Source organism: Anomaloglossus baeobatrachus, chromosome 1 (genome assembly GCF_048569485.1).
Source record: "Anomaloglossus baeobatrachus isolate aAnoBae1 chromosome 1, aAnoBae1.hap1, whole genome shotgun sequence".
NCBI classification, from domain to species: domain Eukaryota; kingdom Metazoa; phylum Chordata; class Amphibia; order Anura; family Aromobatidae; genus Anomaloglossus; species Anomaloglossus baeobatrachus.
The window spans coordinates 263,897,432-263,924,161 of NC_134353.1; the positions used below are offsets into that span (position 1 = coordinate 263,897,432).

General features: G+C 44.1%; 1 protein-coding gene across 1 annotated transcript; it reads left to right on the plus strand.

Moving 5' to 3' along the window:
• PLA2G12A (phospholipase A2 group XIIA) lies at positions 1-26,291 on the plus strand. Its single transcript, XM_075349373.1, has 4 exons — positions 1-352; positions 18,222-18,298; positions 22,567-22,732; positions 23,989-26,291. The coding sequence occupies exons 1-4, from the start codon at positions 136-138 to the stop codon at positions 24,105-24,107; spliced, it is 579 nt and encodes a 192-aa protein (XP_075205488.1). The 5' UTR covers positions 1-135; the 3' UTR covers positions 24,108-26,291.
• Positions 26,292-26,730: the final 439 nt, after the last annotated feature.

A 26,730-nucleotide genomic window follows, 5' to 3' on the forward strand; every position in this document is an offset into this window, starting at 1 on the left:
CAGGCTCAGGCTGATGACGTCACCACACTGTGCAGGCAGTGCTGTTATGGAGAGAAGCCCGGCAGCGCTGCTGTGTGACTCCTGAGCTGCCTGCTCCCTACAGACTCGCCTCCCCCACTCCTCCACTAGCCGGCCATGAGCCCCTGGCTGCCGCTGCTCGCTGTGTTGTACTCCGCTCTCCTGGCTGTCAGCTCCGGGGACCACCAGTCCCACCAGCAGCCGGAGACCCCGGACTGGAGGATGACGCTGAAGACCATCAGGAACGGGGTGCACAAGATAGACATGTACCTGAACGCTGCCCTGGACCTGCTGGGAGGAGAGGACGGCCTGTGCCAGCACAAGTGCAGGGATGGTAAGAGCCCCTGCCTCATTAGCCCTCCACCCCGGGATGGGGCAGCTTTATTTCCTTATAGGCTCAGCCTTTACAGCTATGACTTCCTAGGTTTTCCCCTGGCAGAGCCATATGGCACCCTACGTGACTACCATATGGTGGAGCCAGTTATTACCATCATACTATTCCGGGTGCATACAGCCTTTACTGTTATGTGGTTGATTTATTTTATGGGGAGTGGCTTTGGTAATTTTCTAAAGTTGTGTTTTTGTTTTGTTGTTTTTTTCAACCATTATTGAAAGGGCTTGTGCTGTAATTTCATACTGCTGATCTATGCCAATTAGAGCCCATCCATCTCAGTCCGCTGGGGGTCCATCTATCTGATAATCTGATAGTGTAGTGTATTGTATAATGCCTGTCCTTTTATGACGACGTTCACACAACCGTATTTTTGGTCTGAGTGCTGTTGATGAAAAAACCTGACATTTTGCGGACAGCCCCAGGTTCAGTGTTATTCGGCAGGGTTGTTCAGATGACCGTTTTTTTTGGGGGGGAGGGTTTTTCTTCACATGGACCAGATGTCCACCTGATGATAAAATATCACAGCATGCACGGATCTTTTTAGGATTTTGGATGAGACTAGCTTATGCAAGTTAATGGCTGCGTGAAAAAGAATCCGATCCCACATGTATCCACTGTATAGCGTCCGATATTTATGGAGACGTTGTAGTTCATTAACATAGGAAACTGTATTTGTTCTTGTAAATAAGAATTGCTGATGTATAAAAGTGGATGATATATAGATGACGTATGTGTGATAATACACCTGGAAAATCATTCAGAAGAAAAGCACAGATTTATTTATTTTTTTTTTTTTTTTACTGCAATCTGAACCAGGCGTAAAACCTCATTCACACATCAGTATTATGTCAGTGTTCGTGAGTCAAAGCCAGGAGTGGCCCAGAGAAACTATTACTGACATACTGACCTGTTCTCTGTATTGGAGACACTTGTGGTTTTGACAACAAGTACTGATGGCATATCTGGGCAGAGGGAGGGTATCATTAAAGAAGTTGGCACTACTTTTACATTGCTGACCTATCCTTAGGATAACTCATCAATGTCTGATCAGCTCCCCGCCAATCAGCTGTTGTCAAAAATGTTCAGTTCCAGAGCTGCCTGATCTGATAGCAGCTGGGTACTGCACATCTGCCTCCTATTCCAATCAATGGAAGATAGATGTGCAGTACCCAATCGCGTCTGCTATGAGAAGATGCGGCAGCTCATGAACTGATCATTTCCGGTCACTGATTGGCTGGGGTCCAATACCCCGCACATCCACCAATCAGACATTGATGACCTAGCCGAAGGATAGGTCATCAATGTAAAGTAGTGGACAACCTCTTAAGGGGGCTTTACACGCTACGATATCATTAATGTTTTGTCGTCGGGGTCAAGTTGTTAGTGACGCACATCCGGCGTCATTAACGATATCGCAGCGTGTGAAACTGACCAGCGACCTCAAAAATGGTGAAAATCGTTCACCATGGAGAGGTCGTCCCAAACTCAAATCGGTAAGGTTTGTTTATCCAGGTGGTTCATCGCTCATGCGGCAGCACACATCGCTGTGTGTGACACCGCAGGAGCAAGAAACGTCTCCTTACCTGCCGCCGGCCACAATGCGGAAGGGAGGAGGTGGGCGGGATGTTACGTCCTGCTCATCTCCTCCCCTCCGCTTTCATTGGCTGGCCGCTTAGTAACGTCGCTGTGATGCCGAACGTCCCTCTCCCTTGAAGGAGGGATTGTTCGGCAGTCACAGCGACGACGCCGACCAGATAAGCATGTGTGACTCTGCCGTAGCGATAATGTTCGCTACGGCAGCGATCACAAACAATCGCATGCGCGACGGGGGCGGGTACTTACACGCTCGCTATCGCTACAAATTGCTAGCGATATCGCTACCGTGTAAAGCCCCCTTTAGGGTCCGTGCCCAGTGTTTTGGATGCAGCATGCTTCAGCTGTGTCCAAAATGCAGCGTTGTACAGTACAAGTATAGAGGATGAGATTTCTTGAAAGGCTTCTTTTTTCCGCAGCAAACACTGACCTGCAGAGCGCATTTCCAGATCGCAGCATGTCAGTAGTTTGCTGCGGATTCACATGCGTCCTCCGTAGGGAGAACACAAGCGAGAGACCGCAGCGCACTGAACCCTGATCGTGAGTACGAGCAGCTGCGGACTTGCAGGTCAGGATCCGCTGCGTCCAGGACACAGTGAGTACTCGGTTACTTCTATGATGGAGGGAGAAGCTTTCCACTGTCTATTCACCATTGACTACAGCAACTAAGAATTGGAGAGCATGCTGATCCCAGCGAATGTCGGCTGTAATAACCCATTCATCACTTCGGCTCTACATGCGTATTGTGTGTGACTGTGGAGCTTTAGAGGGCATATATGCTTCTGACTACTGCTTACATTGTGCGGTTCTGGATACAAGATGGCCACCAAGCGGGTACCTTGTAAACCCCCCCCCCCATGTTTAACCTTTAATTCTTAGCTGTGTGTGTGTGACCTGCTGTTACAGAGCGTTTTTTGGTTTTGCCTGTCTCCATAAGGCCTCCTTCACATGTCCATGCAAAACAGTAACGTTTTGCACAGTCCGTCGTGAAGCTATGTGTGTGTGTTCTATGTGTGCTGTCCTTGTGCTATCCGTGTGACATCTGGATAGCACGTGGACTGTATGAGCTGATACACTTACCTGTCTCCAGCGCTGCTATTACTTCCGGGTCCACGGAGCAGTGAATATATAATGAGAGGGCCTGGAAGTAATAGCAGAAGCAAAGACAGCAGTACAAGAGACATGTAAGTATAATAAAATATATATTTTTATGTCACCCGTGTTCTCCGGTACGTGTCACGCGGATCACATCAGTGTGCGGTCCATGTGACACCCGTGCTGCTTGCAGAAAACGGACATGTCGCCGTGTGGAGCAAACGGACACGCTACTGCTACACACGGTCCATGTCAAAACATGGATGTGTGCGCAAACCCATTGATTTTAATAGGTCTACATGTGTCAGTGTCTCCGGTACGGGTGAAAACAGATGTCATGTACTGGAGACACTGATGTGTGAAGGAGGCCTAACATGTATAGATAATATATAAAGGGGCTGGATAGGCACCATGACAAAATCTGAAAAGAGTACATATGAACGGGCATATAAAAAACTATAGATAAATATAATTTATAAATTCTAATAATTAAAGCACCACTCCAGTGGGTTTTCTTATTGCAGTGCTGTAGTGGTGCTTCTAATCTAAGTCCCCGCACTTGGTCTTATACTCACCTGCTGCCATCTTCACCTTCTATCACCAGTGCTTCAGTTGTCTCTTGTAGTTTGTGACCTGCCGGCAGCTCCAGTGTTTCATGTAGCGCGCTGGAGGCCACACTTCAATTGCAAGTCTATGAGAGCCTTGTTCTGGCTCTCGTAGACTCGTATTGAGAGCTAGTGACTGTTCCCTCGGACTTCCAGCCAGTCAGAAGTTACGGTCAAAAGATGTTACCGCTGGGCTGGAGCAACGCTGATAAAATGTGAAGACACCAGCTGGTGAGTATAATTCTAGGGTCAGGGACATTAGATTAGAAGCACAACTCCAGCACTGAAAAAACCCCCCCAAACAAACACTGAAGTGGGGCTGTAAAATAGGGCACTACATTGATGCATGATTGGTTATTGTGGTCAGGTGATGTCACCGACACAGAGTCCGAGTGATTGGACAAGAGGGGTTTGCACCATTACTGGGATTTTAAAAACAGGTTTTGCCTCGTAATCCAAGAGCAGCATAATGTAGGGGGAGAGCCTCTGATTCCAGTGATGCATCACTTACTGAGCTGCTTGCTATAGTTTGGTGAAATCACTGTTTTATTAGCAGGTGATTATCTCTAAAGGACTAGTAAATCTGCTGCCTATGTCGTCCATATTCCTGTATATACCACAGTATATACAGAAATCTGTCAATCAGTGGTTTGGTCAGGGTTGTACAGAGCTCAGCATTCAGAGAATTTGTCTGCTTCAGATAAAACTATGATTTTATCAAAAAAACATTTTTGTTGTTTTCTTCAGGTCTGCAGCATGTCAATTCTTTGTCTTTCCAGTGTTCTTCACTCATTCTTGAAATCTCATTTACAAGCATAGTGCTAATATACATAATGTATTTTCTACAAACAAATCTGCAGCAGAGAACCCATAGTGCACACAAACTATTTTCCCATTAATATGCATTGTCAGCTTATTCACTGAGTATTTGAATCTTTTTTTTTTTTTCATTTGGATTTTGGGACAAACTCTTAGGCTATGTGCCCACGCTGCGGAAAATGCGCGGATTTTGCCGTGGATTTCTCGCGGAAAAGCCGCAGATTTTCCGAAAATCTGCAGCACAGCTACTCTCCAGCCATTCTATGGCATTTGGGAAATGCTGTGCCCACGCTGCGGATCCTTCCGCAGCGGAAATCGTGCGGATTTTCGTGCGGAAAAATCTGCAACATGTCAATTATTGTTTCGGATTTTCGGCCGGATTTTGGCTATAAAATTGAAAAAAAAAAGAAAGCAAAATTTTGATGCAGAAAAATCCACAGATACATAGTCCCGTGGGCACATAGCCTTAGGGTATGTGCCCACGATCAGGACCCGCTGCATCCCGGACGCAGCAGGTCCTGACCTGCAAGTCTCCTCCGCAGGAGACCACAGATGCCCGTGATTAGGGACCCGGGAGCTGCGATCTCTCGCTTGTGCTCTTTCTCCGGAGGATGCATACGACTCTGCAGCAAACAATTGACATCATCTGGAAAGACGCACTGCAGGTCAGTGTTTGCTGCGGATAAAAGAAGCATTTCAAGAAATCCCATCCTCTATGCTTGTACTGTACAACGCTATATTTTGGACGCAGCTGAAGCATGCTACATCCAAAACGCTGCAAACACTGATCGTGGGCAGGCAGCCTAAGAGGTTGTCCACTACTTTACATTGATGACCTATCCTTAAGGTGGCTTTACACACGAGATCGCTTTAGCGATCTCGTTGGGGGTCACGGAATTTGTGACGCACTTCCGGCCGCTTTAGCGATGTCGTTGTGTGTGACACCTATGAGCGATTTTGAATCGTCGCAAAAACGTTCAAAATCGCTCATCGGTGACATGCCCCTCTTCCCAATTATCGTTGCTGCTGCAGTAACGATGTTGTTTGTCGTTCCTGAGGCAGCACACATCGCTGTGTGTGACACCGCAGGAGCGACGAACCTGTCCTTACCTGCGTCCACCGGAAAAGGAGGAAGGAAGGCGGTGGGCGGGATGTTCCGGCCGCTCATCTCCTCCCCTCCTTTTCTATTGGGCGGTGGTTCAGTGACGCTGCTGTGAAGTCGCTTTGACGCTGAACGAACCACCCCCTTAGAAAGGAGGCGGTTCGCCGGTCACAGCGATGTCGCTGCACAGGTATGTGCGTGTGACGCTGCCGTAGCGATAATGTTAACTACGGCAGCGATCACCACATATCATTACAACGACGGGGGCGGGTGATATCGCCTTTGACATTGCTAGCAATTGCTAGCGATGTCGTAGCGTGTAAAGCGGGCCTTAGGTTAGGTCATTAATGTCTGATTGGTGGATCATTTTCTGGGGGCCGCACACGCACAGTGAGCACGGGATTTCTATAACTCCCACCCATTATGCTTGTACTGTACAACGCAGTGTTTTGGACTCGGCAAAAACACACTGCGTCCAAAATGCTGCAAACTCTGATCGTGGGCACGGACCTATACAAACAAAAAAATTATATTTTTCTGTCGCATTATGAAGTGGATCAGCTTTAAAATCCATGTGAAAAGCTCTGACCATCCCATAAGGATCATCAGTCCTTGTGATGACATTTTGCAATCTTTACCTCTTATTCCCCCTCAGTACATTATTACATTGTTTTGAAATGACTTCATGTCATGATAAGGTTCCTGGTGCTGGTTTATGATGCCATAAAGTCCTGTGTTCAGAGTTTGGTGCAATCATTACTGTTATGCTGTGCTATGACTCAGAAAAATCAATGGACAAAGAGATAACATGGAACCAATCACAGTCCACGATTCATGTTTCCAGGGCAGAGTAGAAAATGAAAGTTGGGTGCTGATTGGTTGCCATGGATAACTACACCGCTTTTGCTCTGATTCAGTTATTTCATTGATGCCCTTTTGTTTCTGACATGAAGTAACTTGTTTTTTTTATGAATGTGCAGGGCATGAACCCTGTTAGATCTGCACCTTTAAGGCCATGTGCGCACGTTGCGTTTTGTTATTGCGGTTTTTTCTTGCGTCTTAACTGCACTGTGTCAATGACAAAATGCATGCGCTATGCTTCCCCAGCAAAGTCTATAACAAGTCACAATTTCCATCCGCACGTTGCTTTTTTTTCGGCAGCATTTTGTTTGACACAGATTTGTCAATCGTTGGCTAAAAGAAAAAGCAGCATGTCACTTCTTCATTGCGTTTTGGTTGCATTTTCAACTCCTTGAAATGAATGAGGTGTGTCAAAACGCAACCAAAATGTTAAGCTGTGCGTTTGTACTGCGATTTGGTTTCATTTTGGATCCGTTCTTGTCAACAGAAACGCAGGTCTCTCTCCTCCGCAAATGAATCTACAAGCGCATTGAGGCGTAAGGCTGGGGCCACACGAGGACTAATGCGATCCTCGCATGACACTCGGCTCACGCTGACAGCACAGCAGGAGCAGAGTGTCATGCGAGGGTCACTGCGACTGAGGTTCAATCATGCGATCGGACCTCAGCTGCGGTGGGCGGGCCGGCACGGAGGAGGAGATGGAGGGATTTATCTCCCTCTCTCCTCCGTTGCCAGCTATTGCCATTCTCGCATCTGCGAGTGCAGTGCGATCTTTCTCTCGCCCCATAGACTTCAATGGGTGCGAGAGAAAGAGTCTCACATTAGTCACAGCATGCTGCAATTGTTTTCTTGGTCCGATTGGGGCTGAGAAAATAATCGGTCATGGGTGCTGACACACAGGCTAGAATTGGTCCAAGTGGAATGTGATGTTTTATCGCATTCCACTAGGTCCGATTTTCATGCCGTGTGTCTTAGGCCTAACAATGCACTTGCAGGTTCTCCCTTTACTCCTCCCCGACCTCCTCTGGTTGATTCAAAGTCTTATGGTGTGAGGGATGCACACAGATCAGAAAGCAGGGTTGGTTAGAAGTCCAAGCCGAGGATATGTGACATTTCCAACACAGATGTCAGATAATAGAGCCAGCGACCAATCGGTCACCCTGAAGAGGGTGGTTGACAAGAAGGGCCGCGTCATACAGCTTCAATGTGCACTTTACCAGTGGAGCTGTATTCTCAGGACATAGTGTTACAAGGCTTTATGGACGGTTTGAGGGTTAAAAGCTGCTGACAGTCCCTTTCAAGTACCTTTTTTAAAGTTTGATTAGCAAATGGTACTTGGGACTCCTAAAGTTAAGATCTTTGTCTTATCAATTTTTCATTTGGAATAATTTATTGTACCCCTTAGCATTGTGTTTTGAAGCTTAATGGGTGATTCCCCCAACAGCTTTTAATTACTGAGATTACACCGTCCAGAGTGTCATTTACTGTGATCCAATTCTATTGCTTTTGAGAATTGGAGCACAGGTGAGGAAAAGATGGAAAATTTAATTTCTCAATCTTCACTGTTTGTCGCTATATATCGCACTGCACTTAGATGACATCTGAGTGCAGTCCGATGTATTGCATGCATCCATAGACTTGTTTGGGTGCACGCCGTCCAATATACACTAACAATAGTAGTATGCAGCTTCATGCCATATTGGCATGAGGGAAAAAAAAAACGCTGGCCAGTACTGCACCATAGTATAATGTTCAGCTGAGAGCTAAAACATCGGCTAGCACTTGGCTGTGTTAAACGGGGGTATGAGCGATGTGATTTGTTTTTCCTTTTTTAGTTTGTGTTGTTTTTTTTTAACTGTATAAAAATTACACATACGTGCACATATATTTTAATATATCTCTTCATGGGCCAACACTGCATATATGACAATGTAAAAAGTAGTCAGTGTACAGCTTGTACAATAGTGTAAATTTGGTGTGTGAGCCAAATAGTTCAAATTCACACTGTTATACAAGCTGTACACTGACTACATTGTATGTGTCATATCTTCAGTGTAGTATGATATATATATACACACACACACACACACTATACATAAATTTTATTTTTTTATGGAAGAAGTGAAGTGGGTGATTCAATTGATAGTCTGCTCACATGTACAGTATAATTTGCTTCAGGATTACCTATTTAGCAAAAATCACGGTCTCCATTATACCAGGCATGGATGGGGGGGGGTATTAAATAGACCCCTGACTGCCATAGTAACCCATCAGTGTTTCATGCTCATGTCGTCATAGGCGGCCGATGGGCACATACACCGTGTGCAGAATTATTAGGCAAGTTGTATTTTAGAGGCTTTTTTTTATTATTGATCAACAACTATGTTTTCAATCAACCCCAAAGACTCATAAATAGTAAATAAAACTTAATATTTTTGGACGTTGGAGTGGTTTTTTTTTTAGATTTGGCGGATATCTGTTTGTGCAGGTAACTATTACTGTGCAGAATTATTAGGCAACTTAATAAAAACCAAATATATTCCCATCTCACTTGTTTATTTTCACCAGGTAAACCAATATAACTGCACAAAATTTAGAAATAAACATTTCTGACATGCAAAAAAAAATAAATTAGTGACCAATATAGCCACCTTTCTTTATGATTACACTCAACAGCCTACCATCCACAGATTGTCAGTTGCTTGATCTGTTTACGATCAACATTGCATTCAGCAGCCACCACAGCCTCCCAGACATTGTTCCGAGAGGTGTACTGTTTTCCCTCCCTGTAGATCTTACATTTTATGAGGGACCACAGGTTCAGATCGGGTGAACAAGGGGGCATGTAATTTTTATTTCATCTTTTAGACTTTTACTGGCCAGTAAAGCCACTCCTACTCTGTGAAGTAGGTGGATGCATGTGATGGAGCATTGTCCTGCATGAAAATCATGTTTTTCTTGAACAATACCGACTTCTTCCTGTACCACTGCTTGAAGAAGTTGTCTTCCAGAAACTGGCATTAGGTCTGGGAGTTGAGCTTCACTCCATCCTCAACATGAAAAGGTCCCACAAGTTCATCTTTGATACCAGCCCATACCAGTACCCCACCTCCACCTTGCTGGCATCTGAGTCGGAGTGGAACTCTCTGTCCTTTACTGATCCAGCCTCTGGCCCATCCATCTGGCCCATCAGGAGTCACTCTCATTTCATCAGTCCATGAAACCTTTAAAAAATCAGTCTTAAGATATTTCTTGGCCCAGTCTTGATGTTTTATATTATGTTTCTTGTTCAAAGGTGGTCATTTTTCAGCCTTCCTTACCTTGGCCATGTCCCTGAGTATAGCACACCTTGTGCTTTTTGATACTCCAGTAACGTTGCAGCTCGGAAATATGGCCAAACTGGTGGCAAATGGCATCTTGGCAGGTTTACGCTTGATTTTCCTCAATTCATGGGCAGTTATTTTGCGCCTTTTTTGCCCAACACGCTTCTTGCGACCCTGTTGGCTATTTGTCATGAAACTCTTGATTGTTCGGTGATCACGCTTCAAAAGTTTGGCAATTTCAAGACTGCTGCATCCCGCTGCAAGACATCTCACAATTTTGGACTTTTCAGAGCTCGTCAAATCTCTCTTCTGACCCATTTTGCCAAAGGAAAGGAAGTTGCCTAATAATTAAGCACACCTTATATAGGGTGTTAATGTCACTACACCACACCCCTCCTCATTACAGAGATGCTCATCACCTGATTTTACTTAATTGGTAGTTGGCTCTCAAGCCTATACAGCTTGGAGTAGGACAACATTTATAAATCTGACGCCTTGGCCTATCAGATCGTCACAGGGTATTGTGCAATCTGCACAGTATCCACATTCTCCTTGGTTACGGGTCCCTGGCCTTTGGTGTTGATAAGAACAAGCTAATTGAAATCCTAGAAACACTCTGCACCACACCCACCAGACACACCAATGGGTAGCCTGAAGGAAATAGGGCCGCCTACTTGGGGGGTTGGTTAGGGAGGGTCAGGAGTGTCAGGAGCAGTCAGTTGAGTGGTGACTCTCGTAAGGAGAGGTCACAAGTCAGTTGGAGGTCAGGAGCTGGGCTCCTTGCTTACACTAGGTGAGAGACGCTGGTCTGGGCCTGGTAGGAGCTGGAGCCCCGGTCGCAGGAGATAGTGTCAAGGGGCACGGAACTGCCGAGGAGGGCACCCAGCGGCCTTGAGCCATCTCCGGGCATGGGCCAGGGCACGACGGGGTATGTGGACCCTAGGCCGGGAAGTAGCTTCAAGCGTCCTGGTAATTCACCTGACGAGGACGAAGTCTTCAGGAATCGTTCTTCACCCGCTCCAAAATTGGGGTAATAGCGCAACGCGGGGGCTAGGACTTTCCCAATATACAGTCCAGAAAATCCCAAGCGTGAACCCTGAGAGCAAGCTCACTCCGTTAGCCATACGGGTGAGCGGGACCCGACTAGTTCTATACTACAGGGGCCAACCAGTAAAGAAGGTGCCAAGGAAAAGATCACAGGCTAACAAACAACACCATCGGACACTGGATCCAGGCGTGCTCCCCTCCCCCGCTGCAGCGGTGCTCAGAATTTCGGTTTACAAGTTGTCAGCGTTATTGGACTGAGTGAGTACGCAGTGACCCTTTCCTCCCCAATGGTATCCCCTCACTACTATCACCGAGCCCTGGAGCACTCCCCCTACCCACGGAGGGGTTAAACACCTGGCTGCCATCCCATCGCCACCGGGCGCTCCTAACAGCTGGCGCTGCGGCGGTACATAAAAAGTATCATGTGATCAAAATACTCATTTGCCCAATAATTCTGCACACAGTGTAGAATGATGCACCCCCATGTGTGCTGTTAATGCTGCTGTCAGAGGTTAACAGTAGCTTTTACCAACTTAACAGATGTGAGCAGAGCTCTTATCTATCCGCAGCTGTTAGAGACGTTATCTGATGGGTATTGTGCGGGCTTAGCCTATACCTCACTCCATACACCTGCTCCAAACTCACAGGTATAGTGGCTGTCAGTGAGGGATGATAGACAGAGGTGTGAAGCCCCTTTAATGCTTATTACATTCATACCTTGCTTGTAGTATTCCATTGTGGTATTTTTTGAGAAATCCATCCTTGAAGGTTTACCTGCTTGTGCTTTGGGGTGGGCACTGCACTTTCAGCTCTGCTGCACTCACCCTTTTTTTCCACCAGGCTTTGACAGGTCACTTTTTTGGGTGAGGGGTAACCTGCGTCCCCTGTATAGGCCTGGTCATTGCCCATGTTTGTGTCATTCGTAGGGGCGGTGTATGCGCAGTGAGCTCCTAATGACATTGCACGAGCCGCTCCATTGAGCTCGCAACGTCACTAGGAGCAGTTGAAAGTGCAGTTAGATGTTGCTGAGATAATGTATCAGCGTTCATCTTCATAGACTGATATATTATCAGGAATGATTACCTTCATCAGGTCATTGACTGGGATGAGAAGGGCCAATCATGTATCTTGTGCCACACAGATTTATTGCTAGAATACCCCTTTAACATGTATTAATGCTGTGGCTCGGTATCGTTCTCTTGTGCTGCTTACTTTAGTGTTATTTCTCGACACCCTTGAACTCCCGTTTTTTATTTCTGGGTTCAAAACAATACAAATTTTGTTTGCCTTGCAATGTGCATTTGATCAGATAATCAAGACAGATTTTATTTTGTTCTTTAATATTAACACAATGGGGGAGATTCATCACTGTAGAGGTGCTGAAAATTAACTTTTGTGATTTTTCGCCATGTTTGTGATGGGTTTTAGACACTCTCTGAGCCTTATCTGACAGGATGGTGGGGAAAAGGAAAAAGTGGTACTGCCTAAACATGCGCCACTATGCACCAAAATCGTGGCACATATTTCTGGGGGACACCGCAGTAGAAACAACCAAAAAAAGAAACAAAAGCCCCAAAACTTACATATACCGCTCAAAAAATGAAATGTACTTGTAAAAATTGCTCGCTGTTCATATATTCAGGTTTATGAAGACGCCAAGTGGTTAAAAGAACTGTCTTGGTGTTTTCTGCACAGCTGACATTCTCAACTTTCCAATACAAGTCAATGGGAAAGCTCAGAAAATGCCCAGAGTTTGAGTGTTTTGCCATTATTTTTTGCTAACAATAAAAAAAAAAAAAAAAAAAAAAAAACTTCATTATTCAGTGAAATGAAAAACAAAAACTAAGGTTAAAAAAAAGTCACACAAAGCTTTGGAAGAGCTTCCAAAAAAACCTGCCAGCGGCAAGAAGCAATGGAAAAAAACGCTCAGGAAGCAACTAAAAAAGTGGCTCAAAGATCTTTTAGGAAAAAAAACCCGCAAGTTTCCTGAAACATAGGCATAAAAGATGTTGTATGCACGCGCTCTTAGCATAGAGTCTAAAAAACCACTAGATTTATCAAACCGCTTATCCATTATTGCGCATGTTAGAGATTCCAGACCACGCAAGTTTCCAGCAAGCAAAGCAACTTATAGAATACTAGCAATATGTAATAGACACACTGTTAGGATTCAGCTCTCCTATCTAGTTCAAGCTGTCATCATGTTTCTAGAAGTATGCGATTTGCATTCTTGCGGTCATGTGCTAACTAGATTTTCATCCACTTTAGTCTTTTTATTATATATATGATTTAAGAGAATTTTTGCACTGTTCTATACTGTAATTTTGATGTATAATTTAGCCCTGTGTGGCTTCAAATTCACTTGACTGTTCTTTATTGTCATTCTGAAAATGTTTTCTTAATAAAATATATGATTAAACCTAATAGCGGATGAGAAACCTAGTTTGCTTGTGGCCACCAGTATGTAAACTGCTTATTTGTAGTTTACGTGGTGGCAGTTCAACCAGTTAGTAGAATCTTAACAGTATATATGTTACATACTGCTAGTATTTGGTAACCTACACTCATTGCCAAAAGCTTGCCTTGTGTTAGGAAACCCATATTAAGACTGTTTTAAAGTGAACTTGTCACTAGGATTTTGCTATCCTATCTGTGTGCAGCATAATACAGGGCCTGAGACAATGATTTCAATGATACATCCCTTACTTTGCTGGTTGCTACATTTATTATTTTTTTTTTAATTATTATTATTATTATTAATAATAATAATAATAATAATAATAATATTATTTTACACTTTTTTTATAATTAAAAACTGTTTTATTACTCTCAGAGCTATCAGTTCTCTGAATACTGAGCTCTGTATAACCCCAACCAAACCACTGACCGCTTTCTGTGTACATTGTGCATACCAAACAGTGATGGGGTGGATTATACAGAGCTCTTTGAGGCTATGTGCACACACTGCGTCTTTTTGACGCTGCGTTTTTGTGCGTTTTTGGCCGCTAAAAACGCACAAACGCACCTGCGTCGGAAAAACGCACGCGTTTTGCCGCGATTTGGTGCGTTTTTTTGCTGCGTTTTGCTGCGTTTTTGCTCACTGCGTCTTTATGCGTTTTTTTTTTCAGTGAACAAAAAAAAAAGGTCTGATGTCATTTCCTTCTTCAATGTGTTCTTCATTCTCCACTAGTGTATGCAGAAGAGCAGACAGCTGCAGAACTATAAGGCTCAGCATATTCCATCCAATAGTGTATGCAGGAGAGCAGACAGCAGCTGCAGAACTACAAGGCTCATCATGCTCCATCCAGGACTATATGCTTGAGGGAGAGTCAGGGGGAGCAGACCTACAAGGCTCAGCATCCTCCTTCCAGGACTGTATGCAGGATTTCTTTGCCCCCCCAAACAAAAAAAATGACGTGGGCTTCGCCATATTTTTGTATACTAGCCGGGTACAGCAGGCAGGTACGGGCTGCTCCCAACCCCCAGCTGCCTATTTGTACCCGGCTGGGAACCAAAAATATAGGGAAGCCCTTTTTTTTTTAAATTATTTCATGAATTTCATGAAATAATTAAAAAAAAAAATGACGTGAGCTTCGCCCAATTTTTGAGTCCAGCCGGGTACAACTAGGCAGCTGGGGATTGGAATCCACAGTGCAGGGTGCCCATGCTTTCTGGGCACCCCCGCTGTGAATTGCAGTCCCGCAGCCACCCCAGAAAATGGCGCTTTCATAGAAGCGCCATCTTCTGGCGCTGTATCCAACTCTTCCAGCTGCCCTGAAGCCGGGTGGCTAGCTAGGTAATAATGGAGTTAGGGCTAGCTGTATATTATCAGCTAGCCCTAAGCCCGAAATTCATGGTGTCACGCCAATATTAGACATGGCCACCATGAATTTCTAGTAAAGATAAAAAAAAAACACAACACAGAAAAATATTTTTATTAGAAATAAAACACAACACAATTTGTGACTCCATCTTTATTGAAATAAAGAACCCCCCCTCCGCAGTAATCCTGGGTTAGGGTCCCGCGCCGTCCAATATCATCTGATCGGTTTGCTGGAAGGCAAAGCGATCAGATGTGTCAGGATCAAGTGCCTGAATCACATCACACATCAGCTGATTGTATAAAAGCCGTTTATACAATCAGCAGATGCATCGGTGCAAAAAAAAAATAAAAAAAATAATACTTATGTGCTGATTACCGGCAGCTCCTGCAGCGATGGGGCGGGAGTCTGATCCCCTCCGATCGCTGCAGCAGCTGCCGGTAATCAGGGATGAAGTCTCCTGACGCATCCGCTGATACCGGCCGGGCGCCCGCGTCACCGCGATACTTACGATCACCTGATGCGTCAGGTGACTGCATCAGGTGATCCATCGACAGGTCCTGCATCCATCGGATGGTTCCCGGCCATCTGCACACAGCCGGAGCGGGGGTGGCAATACCGTGAGAGGAGATGGGAGCGGGCATGGCACCGGGAGGCTGCAGACAGGTGAGTATAACTTTTTTTTTTTTTTTTTTTTTTTTCTACTGTTAACTTTTGTTTTCACAGCCGCTTCCACCTCCTGCCTGTACATGGCGCCGCACGGCAGCATACATGCACAGGACGGGAGATGGAAGCGGCGGTGACGGTACCGGGAGGATTCACGCTTCTGTATATACTGACAGAAGGAATCCTCTTCCTGTACACGTCACTTTACTACCCACCTCCTGCGTTTATAGCTGCGTTTTTGGTCTTCAAAACGCAGCTATTTGCGTTTCTCATTGCGTCTTTCAACATCCCATTGCACTCAATGGATGAAAAGCGCAGTGAAAAACGCGGGAATAATTGACATGCTGCGTTTTTGTGGTCACCACAAAAACGCAGCTGAAAAAAAACGCTGTGTGGGGACAGCAAAAATGAAAACTCATAGACTTTGCTCGGGAAGCAAAGTCATGCAGTTTTGAGGCCAAAAACGCATCCAAAAAACGCGCAAAAACGCCGAGAAAAACGCACTGTGTGCACATAGCCTGATATGCAGGACTCCTTGGCAGCAGGCTAATTAGTCCTCTAGTGATAATCTCTTACTGATAAGAGTTTAGTGATTTTATCAAAAGTACAGCAAGTACCCAGTAAGTGACACATCACTGGAATCAGGGTCTCCTTCTCTACATATTAGGTAGCAAAAACCTAGTGACAAATCCCCTTTAAAGGCCCCCATGCCTATTATATAGCTCTGTCGAATAATTGTTTGGTCAACAGGTATCTCTTCCAATTCCCCCTTACGTAGTGGCTTTTGTGCAGTTTTTACACTGCAAAAGTATTGTGAACAAGGAATAATTATGCAGTCTAAATGGTCTGCCGTTCACCAAACGAAGTAGGAAAATGCTCGTTCATTGAGTCAAATGATCTTTTGGCTTGCTTAAAAACATTCTCGGCAACATACCGTCCTGTGTAAACAGGACTTGCGCTGCCAAGAACAATGGCAGCCTATGTGCATTGTGCAATCTACTACAGATCATTCCGTGCACATCTGAAGAGTGGTCTGCCTGTGTACATGGGCTATTAAACAATCACCGCTAGTTAGTCATCAGTCAGGTAGTGTATACCTGACTTTAGCTAACCATTGCTCCAATCTCTGACACAAGCCTCTGCCAGAAGTGTATGGCAGAGGCTATGTCAGCACTGTACAAAAGGATCCACTGTTTAAATTCTAATGGCTGTATCCTTCACTGTCCCAATCATCTGTCAGGGGTGAGTTAGCTGATCCCTACTATATGGGTGAGTTTGGCCAACGTTAACCTAATGTGGGCGGCACGGTGGCTCAGTGGTTAGCACTGCAGCCTTGCAGCGCTGGGGTCCTGGGTTCAAATCCCACCAAGGACAACATCTGCAAGGAGTTTGTATGTTCTCCCCGTGTTTGCGTGGGTTTCCTCTGGGGTCTCCGGTTTCCTCCCACACTCCAAAGACCTACAGATAGGGACTCTAGATTGTGAGCCCCAATGGGGACAGTGTTCCCAATGTATGTAAAGCGCTATGGAATTAATAGCGCTATATAAATGAATAAATTATGTGTTTTGGGCCTTTAAAGCGGTTGTCCGGTCTAAATTCACAAGTCTGCAGTCGCTCTGTGTGATCCTCACATCGCACGCACTGTACACTGTGAGGATTCATCAGTGTCAGAGTCAGGAACGGTTGGCATGAGTATGTGATACACATACTCCCAGCCAGAATCCAACTAGTGCATTAAGCGAGGCTTCTATCTTGTCGGAATGTGGCCAGAAGTCTACATATCAGATATTCTCACCCACGTGGCCACTGTTCCCAAATGAGACCAAAAAATCTTCACTGGACACAGTGTGTGCAATGTGAGATTTCACAAGTCTGCAGTCACAGAGAGCGACTTGTGGATTTAGAATGGACAACCCCTTTAAAGGGAACCTGTCATCAGAAATTTGGCTTTCAACCTAAAACTTTCCCCCTCTGCAGCTCCTGGGCTGCATTCTGCTAAGGTTTCTGTACTTTTTGTGCCCCCTCTTAAACCAAAAAAACCTTTATAAAGCTATACCTTTTTGGTATGAAAATCTTGTAAATTCTCCATGGGGGCGGGCTCTCTGGTGTCCGTTGCTGTCCCCCCACGCTCCAAATCATCCCTCAGGACGCCGCCCACTGCGCCCGAGGTCCCGTGCACGCCAGGACACCTGGTGACGTGGTCGCAGGCACGAGAGTATGGGCGGCGCTGTGATTGCATCGCAAGTGCCCGTCCATACTCTCGTGGCCGCGCTCTCCCCTCTGTACGTCGTTTAGATGCTCTCCGCTTCTCCTGTGCTGTGCTGCTCCGCTCCTCCCATCTATTTCCTGCTGCAGGGCAGGATGGGAACGAGGTGACGTCTGGTCATTTTGGCCGGCGCAGAACGCTGGAGGCAGAGGGGAAAGGGCGGGCACGAGATGATAGGCGGGCACTTGCGATGCAATCACAGCGCCGCCCATACTCTCGTGCCTGCGACCACGTCACCAGGTGTCCTGGCGTGCACGGGACCTCGGGCGCAGTGGGCGGTGTCCTGGGATATGAAATGGAGCAATGGGGGACGGCGTCAATCTGCAGGAGGGACAGCAACGGACACCAGAGAGCCCGTCCCCATGGAGAATTTACAAGATTTTCATACCAAAAGGTATAACTTTATAAAGTATTTATTTTGGTTTAAAAGGGGGCACAAAAAGTACAGGAACCTTGCTAGAATGCAGCCCAGGAGCTGCAGAGGGGGAAACTTTTAGGTTGAAAGCCAAATTTCTGATGACAGGTTCCCTTTAAGAATTAGAGTAGTAATAATAAATCTGCTCCACTGTAGTTCTTGGAACTTGCTAAAACATCTTTGTTTTCATCCACAGGTTCCAAACCAACTCCCCGCTATGACCACAAGCCTTCACCACCCAATGGATGTGGATCTCCTGTGTTTGGATTCCATGTAAATCTTTTTAGATTGCAATAGTGAAATAATACCTTTTGTAGACAGACGTTCTGCATATAGACTAATAGTAAAATGTAATGAATTTTAAAGTAGAGTATTGTTTTTCCTCAGTAGCAGCGAAAAGAAGCTATCCAACAAGACACGGGATAGCTAGGTATTTTTGTCCTGACCTTTGCAAAGCATTTGTTACAAAAAGTGGTTGAGAAGGTGGTGGTCAGCCTGCGCGCCATTCCTTTCAATGTATTTATCCATCGTGGACAATCCGTTTTTGTTAATTACCCCCACCCCACCCACCCCCACCCCCACCCCCGCCCCAGTGTATTTCAATACTTAGACCCCCTTCAATAAGCTGGACTATATGGGGAATTTTTAGGTAATATGCATGACCAGAAGTCCGGGATCATGCGCACTGAGCTGAAATCCAGCATCCGTCGGCGATGGCAGCGGAGAGGTGAGTTAGATCATCCTGTGACATTACGCATTCATTAGCATGTGTAGTACACTCACAGGGGCGTACTAACATGCTAATGGGGCCGACTAGCCAGGGAAGATAGAAGTGGGTTCTTACTGCTCCTGTCCCCTCGAGTGCTATATACTCTTTGATCAGAGAGCACTTTGTTGCCTACAATAATAATGGCAATGAACCGACGCTAAGGCTATGTGCACACGTTGCAGACATTCTGCAACCAGATCTGCATCTTCTGGCAGAAAAAAACACTGCTGCAAAAAGTGTGTTTTGTTTTATTTTTTGGGGGGGGTTTGCCTTTATTTCCCGCGGGGTTTTTTTTTTTTGTTTTTTTTTTTTTTATTGCTTTCAATGGTAAAAACGCAGAAAGAATTGACATGCTGCAAATTTAATTCTGCAAGGAAAAAATCCTGATCATGTGCACATCACTTCAGGATTCTCATTAACTTTGCTGGCATAAGGATTTCCTTGCAGATTTGTGAAAATATGCAAACAAAAATGTAACGTGTGCACTGAGCCTTATTATACATCAACATATGTCAGATCGTGGGAAACCTATATAGTGATTTGATTTTAGGGACATATTTTCCTTGGATTATGTTTTTAAGGGTGCAGATTTAAGAATAACAAAAATTGTTCTATGTAGCAAATTTACCCCCCCCCCCCCCCGTAAAATACATGTACAGCCCATAAAATAAGACATATGGTACGTACAGCATTTATAGTATATTAACAGTATTTTATCACTAAGGGGTCAAATTTCATAATATTTTAATTAATAAGTGTGTCTTTGTCACTTAAAGGGAATCTGTCACCAGGTTTTGCTATGTGATCTGAGAACAACATGATGTAGAGACAGAGACCCTGATTCCATTTGTCACTTTCTAAGTGCTTAAAATGTGATAAAACCACTGTTTATTTGTTGCAGATCTACCAGTTCTCTGAATTCAAAGCCCTGTATAACTACGCCCGCACCACTGATTGTCAGCTTTCTGTCTACACTGTGCATAGGCAGAAAGCTACCAATCAGTCGTGGCGGTGGGGTTACACAGAACAAAAGGGCTTATATGTATTATCAGGTGAATGGATAATGTGAATCCGGTCAGGGGATTCATCTGGATCACATATTTCGGAGATGTAGATAGAAACCCTGATGTCAGTGCTCAGCATAGACGACAGGATAAATGTGGACTGATCCAAAATGTTCTGTACCCAAATTGCCACCAAATGGCATTCAACTCAACCCACAAAAACACAAGTCCCCATTCGGGTCTGTCATCTGTTAACAGAAATATAGTGGGCTTCCACGTTACTAGTAGCACAATGGCTCTTGAAAAATGCTTTGACTTCTTTCCCCTCTGTCAAAAAAGAATTCCAGAAAAATCTGCGCCCCACAAGTTTGCCAGTGTTGTAATGAGGTGAGCCCGCTTAATTTACGGGGTGCAGGTTTCCAGAAGCACAAGCTGGGCACAATGTACAGACACTACAATGTACTGGGCATAACAAGGGCTTATTTGCAATTTTTAATTCAACATTTACTATGGTTGACACCATGGGTGTTTTCCAAAGACTAAATCATCATTACATATGCAGATAAATTCCAAGAGGTGTGTAATTTCCAAAATGTGATCACTTGAGGGGGTTTCTTCTGTTCTGGCACTTAGAGGCACTGCAAATGGAGTCCACAAACTGTTCTAGGAAAATCAGTGCTAAAAAATCAAATGGTACTCCATCCTTCCCGAGCCTTGCGGTGTGGCCAAACAGTACTGTACTGTCACATATGGGGTATTGCCACGTTCAGGAGAAATTGTATTACACATTGTGGGGCCTTTTTTTTTTTTTTTTTTTTTTTTTTATACTTATTCCCCTTGTGAAAATTGGAAATCTGGGGTTAAAACCACATTTTAATGGTAAAAATGTAATTATTTTTTATCTACACCACCCAATAGTACAACATTTTTTGACACACCTGTGGTGTCAATATGCTCATGGCACCACTGGATAAATTGAGGGGTGCAGTTTGTAAAATGGGGTCATTTGGGGGTTTCTGCTGTTTTGGCACCTCAGGAGGTCTGCCAATGTGACATGGCATCTACAGACAATTTCAACTAAATACAAACTTAAATATGGCGCTCCTTCCCTTCCTCACTTTGCACTGCCTTAAAAGTAGTTTTCGACCACATATGGGGTATTGACCTACTCGGGAGAATTTGCACAACAAATTGTCTGGTCCATTTTTTTCTAGTTATCCTTGTGAAAAGGAAAAAATTGGGGTTAAAGCAACATGTTTGTGCTAAAAAAATTTATTTTTTCATTTTCACAGCTCAACAGTTTAAAATTCTGTAAAGCCCCCGGGGGTTCAAGGTGCTCACCAACCATCTAAGTTACACCAGGGTTCTAGTTTTCAAATTGGGGTTACTTGTGAGTTCCACTGTTTTAGGCACCTCAGGGGCTCTCCAGACGCGACATGGTGTCAGCTAATGATTTCAGCTAATTTTGCATTCAAAAAGTCAAATGGCGCGCTTTCCCTTCCAATCCTTGCTGTGCAACCAAGCAGTAGATTTCCACCACATACGTGGTATCTGCATGCTAAGGAGAAATTGCTCAACAAATTGGAGGGGGCATTGTCTCTTATAATTCCCTTGTGAAAATGAAAAATGTGGGGCTAAAGTAACATTTTTGTGGGAAAAACTAACATTTTCACTTTTTCCTTCCACATTGCTTTGTTTGTTGTGAAGCATCTAAAGGGTCAAACTTCTTGGATCTGGTTTTGAGCAGTGTGAGGGGTGCAGTTTTTAAAATAGTGTCACTTTTGGATATTTTCTGTCACCTAGGCTTCTCAAAGTCACTTCAAATGTGATGTGATCCTTTTTTTATTTGTAAATTTTGTTTAACTTTTAACCCTTCTAACTTCCTGACAAAATTTAAATTATGGTTCAAAAATTGCACTGATGTAAAGTAGACATGTAGGAAATGTTGTTTAGTAACTATTTTCTGTGACATAATTCTCGGATTTAAGGATTCAAAGTTCGAAATTTAAAAAAAAAAAAATGTATTATTACAAACGCAAAAAAATATTGGCCTAAGTTTACCACTATTATGAAGTACAACGTGTCACTGAAAAAACACTCTTAGAATCACCGCGATCTGTTGTTATAACCTGTCAGTGACACTGGTCAGAATTAAAAAAAAAAAAATGGTATGGTCATTAAGGTGAAAACGGGCTCGAGGGTAAAGGGGTTAAAGCTCCAATCCAGCATAATTTTTTTTTTTTATTTTTTTTTTTTTTACTTTTCATTTCAGTGGTGCTTTAAATCTAAGTCCCCTGCTCCCTGCTCCCGGTCATATACTCAACTCCTTCGTCTTCACCTGTTATCAGCGTTGCTCTTGTTGGTCTCTGGCAGTTGTGTTTACTGGAGCATGCTGAAGATCATAACTCAATACAAGTCTATGGAGAGCCTCATTCTGGCCTCGTTCTGTTTCTCATAGACTTGTATTGAGAGCTTGTGATATGACTTCTGGCAAGTCAGAAGTTACGGTCAAAAGGTGGCGCTGCAGACTCAAACAGACCCCCAAAAAGGTGAAGATGCCGGAGGGTGAATATAATTCTAGATCCCCTGCCTCCTGTCTTAAAACACCACTCCAGCGGTGTAAAAAAAAACAAAACTCCTGGAGTGCTTTAAATGGATTGTGCATTCACTTGCAGTTAGACCAGGAGAATATGCAATATATTATTTGTGCCATCATTAAAAATAACAAACGTGGGTAACTAAATTTTTTTTTTTTTTTTTCCTTCCAGTTTGACGTTGGCATTCCCTCAATGACTAGGTGTTGCAACCAACATGACCGCTGCTATGACACCTGCGGTAATCTGAAGAATGATTGTGATGAGACGTTCCAGACCTGCCTCTCCAAAATCTGCAGAGATGTCCAGAAAACACTTGGCATTTCTGAGAGTGTTCAAGGTGAGGGCAGTTTTTACCAGGAGCATTAAATGTTCTGTCGTCTTGTTTTAGTTTCAGATTCCATGTTGGATTCTGCCATGTAATGGTTAAAGGGGTTGTCCACTACTAGGACAACTGCTTCTCATTTTACATGTTTGCCCTCATCAAAACAAAGCTCATAGTCCCCTCCGGCACGATTCCAGTGATGTCAAAACTCGCGTTCCCAGGGCTCATGTAACATTATGACACTTGAGCCCCTGATTAATCAGCGCTTGCTTCCTTCTCTCCACCTTCATACAGTAAAGTAATTAACAGGAAGTGAGCGCTGCAATTGCCACTTACTTCCTATTAAGTTCTTAACCGTACGAAGGCGGAGAGAAGGAAGCCGGTGCTTATTGGTCGCGGAGCTCACGTGTACTAACAATGTTACATGAGCTTCAAGAACGCAATATCCGACATCACTGGAACCGCTCCAGCCCTGCAGGTGAGCATAGGCTTTGTTTTTATGGAGGTGAAACTGGGGAATGAGAAGGAATTGTTCTAGTAGTAGAAAACCTCTCTTAAGGCATGTTTTGGGGTCATCTCTCAATTATATGAGAAATCTAGCCCAATAGTTTTTTTTTCTACAGAAGTTAGCTATAGCTGAAAAAAACTTTGACGATAAAATTATCAGCAACTTTATGGTTTCTAGAGTAATGTGTCTGGAGCTTGTTTTCTAACCTGCCAGAATACTGTAGATATATGTACACCCAGCAGGGGGCAGCAGCACCCACATAGTAACAATGTCACTGCGAATGCTAAGGAGGCAGCAGTCTTCCACCCTGGCTTCTTCACCAGTTTTGGTGGTGGACTGTGGCCATCTTTTATCGGTGTGCCATATTAGCAAGTCGAGGGAACTATGCACTTTGCACAATCTGCTTTTCTAGTGCTGTGCATTGTATGTGTCAGTATATAGACAAGATGACGATAAAGTCTAGTCTATGGCTGTGCTTCATGGATGTAAACAAATGGCAGCAACTGTGGCTTTCAGTAGACCCCTGCTGCAATACCAACCCATCAACACAATCTTGAAGAGGTAGGGAAATTGGCATGGCATCAGGGTCACATTGCTTAAATGCCACTAAGATATCGATCTGTAATCTGCTATTAGAGGGAGGTGCTGGATGTGAAACATGGCCTACATCGGGAAAGGGCTAAACAGAATTGGAAATGATGCCTAATTTAAAATAGGGACTGGATATTTCATATTTACTCACCTTCTTGTTCTCGTCCCTTAGCTTGTGAATCAACGGTGGCACTTCTTTTTGATGCGGTCATACATTTGGGATGTAAACCATACATGGAAAGCCAAAGAGCTGCGTGCATTTGTCCATACGAAGAAAAAATAGATCTATGACAGAGGATTTTGTCAAGTTGCAGAGATCTGGATAACTGAAGAACTGGACAGAACATTTTCTATGTTTTACGTTCTATTCAATGCCCAATGAAGGAAATATGTATATTTTTTGCATACACTATAGATAATTAACCTCAGGATGATGAGTGATTTTCTTACACCACTGTGCACTTTCTTTGTATAAGGCAATACTATGTATTACATAATTGGAAAACAGGGTTAGTTGGCAACTTTGGTTGCCTGTCACTGAACTACTTATGAGAAAGTTGGCCTACTTCAACGTTGCACCCCTAAAAATGAATGGCCCTACTGATTGCAACTTTAGCACGACTTGCAGCAATTGCAACGTTATGTAGGAGCTAAAAATGGAGCAAAGGTTTTCTCATAACTTCTCTTTTCTGCTGAAGTGTGGCTCTATAACACACCCATAGCTAGAAAGATGGAATGCAATTTGGGTCATGCAATTGAGCTGCACCAGAAATCACACTGCCAAAGTCGTCTTATAACACTGGCCTAATTGATTTATTAAGTCTGTTTTTATTTTTATAGTTGGTGAAGTTGTAGAACCCACTATGTGGAGTTTATAGCACATATCAAATGAATGCCGGATTAATTCACATGATTAAGTAAATATTTTACGAAGTTCACTTGCCGCTTATATATGTACTTTTTATGGTTAGATTGTTGTTCAATAGAAAATGTTAAGTTAAAAGATACAAAATTGTCCGTACAACATTATTTATTGCACCAACCTCAGACTACATAACCCTACTTTAATATTAATTTTCTGTATGAATTCAGTGTGTGAACACTACACGGAGTGTGCAGTTTAGCCACTTGGTACACAGTCTCGTAATTGCTTAGCCTTCCTCAAGTGTCAAATTCTAAAGCAGTACTTGCCAAATCGATCCTAATCTACTGGTGCTTCCCTAATCGGTGACCTGTAAGTAACGTTAACCAGCAATTATCATTAGGAGGAATTTCCACATTGACCATGGGTCTCCTTACCCAAACTCCAAAACTTTATAGGTATATGTGAGGCTATTGAGTTCGGGTCAGGAAGCCCAAAGTTAGTTTAGAATTATCTGTCTATATAAGAAACAATGATATACGGATTCCTGAATTCACCCTTAGGACTCCTTCACACATCTGTTCAAAATGCTAACGTTTTGCACGGTCCGTGGTGAAGGTACGTATGTGTGACATCCGGACAGCATGAGCTGGTATATTTGCCTGTCCCTGGCCCTGCTCTCTCCTGCGCTGCTGTTACTTCCAAGGCAGAGACAGCAGCGCAGGAGACTGGCAAGTAAAACATTTTTATTTTTAAAAGACGTGTTCTTTCCGGGACGTGTCACATGTATCACATCAGTGTGCAGTCTGACACCTGTGTTGGCGGCAGAAAACGGACATGTCGCCATGTGGAATTACTATGCTAAATCTGGCACATTTTAAGACTGTCTATCTTAAGCTTGCACTGTGAGAATTAAGCAGTAGGGATAATTATGTCCCTTGAACTTGTTGAATTTTGGTTGCAGAATCTGCACTAAGGCCGGTGTTACACTTGCGAGTGCCTTGTGTGTATCTCGGTCGAGTCTCGCGTTGCATCACCCCCGGGACAGACTCACACTGTCCTCACAGGAGCGGGTCGGTTGCATGCATCTCTATGCAGCTGAGGCGCTCCTGTGAGGGGAGTGTGAGTCCGTGACAGGTGGTGCATTGCGAGATACACGCGAGGCAATCGTAAGTGTGACACTGGCCTAAAAGTACAAATGCCCTTCACGCTTGGGGGAAATAAAGTCTCCTACAGAAACTGGGCATGTGGTGGGTTTTCAAAGCAATTTTTTCATCACAATGTATCTGTGGCTAAATCTTCATTAAAATACACGTTTGCGCAGGTAACAAATCTCCAAATTTCATTGTTGATTATTAGGTCAGATAGTATGAAAAAATTATGTGAGCCGAAAGTTAAAGTGGAAGAGGCAGGTGGTCATTGAAAGGGGTTCTAGGAGAAGTAAGACCTATTTGGCTGTAAAGCAGAGCACTTAACACTGCAAACTTCCATGGCATTATATATTAACATTGGCATCAATAATAAGTGCTTAAAACTTCTGCTGCATACTCTGTCCTACACAATGTCATAGGCAGTAATTTACTGTAACTTATTTAAAGGGAACCGGTCACCAGATTTGGTGACTATAAGCTGCTACTTCATCCACAGAGGCGGATATTGCAGTCTTGTGCAGGCGTACTCTGATCTGCCCTGCTGAGGGCATATCAAAGTACTATAATGTGCAGGTGAGAGGAAAGGTTAAAGATGGCTTGCGCATGTGAACTACAATACTTTGGTCTGCCCTGAGCAGGGCAGTTCAAAGTGCGCATGCTCAGGACCTCAATGCCGGCTAGTGTGGATAATGTAGGATGCGTCATGCACACAGGCCTCAGAAGAAGGATGGTGTTTGCAGCAGAGATGAGGCCCTGGACTGGAGACCAATGACACCTATCGGACTGGACCGCTCCCTAGGTGAGTATTATAAAAGTGTTTTTTACATTCTACAGAGTGGCCTCAGCTCTTACATACAGCATTCTAGAATACTGTATATAAGAGCTGACTGGTGGTGGCTGC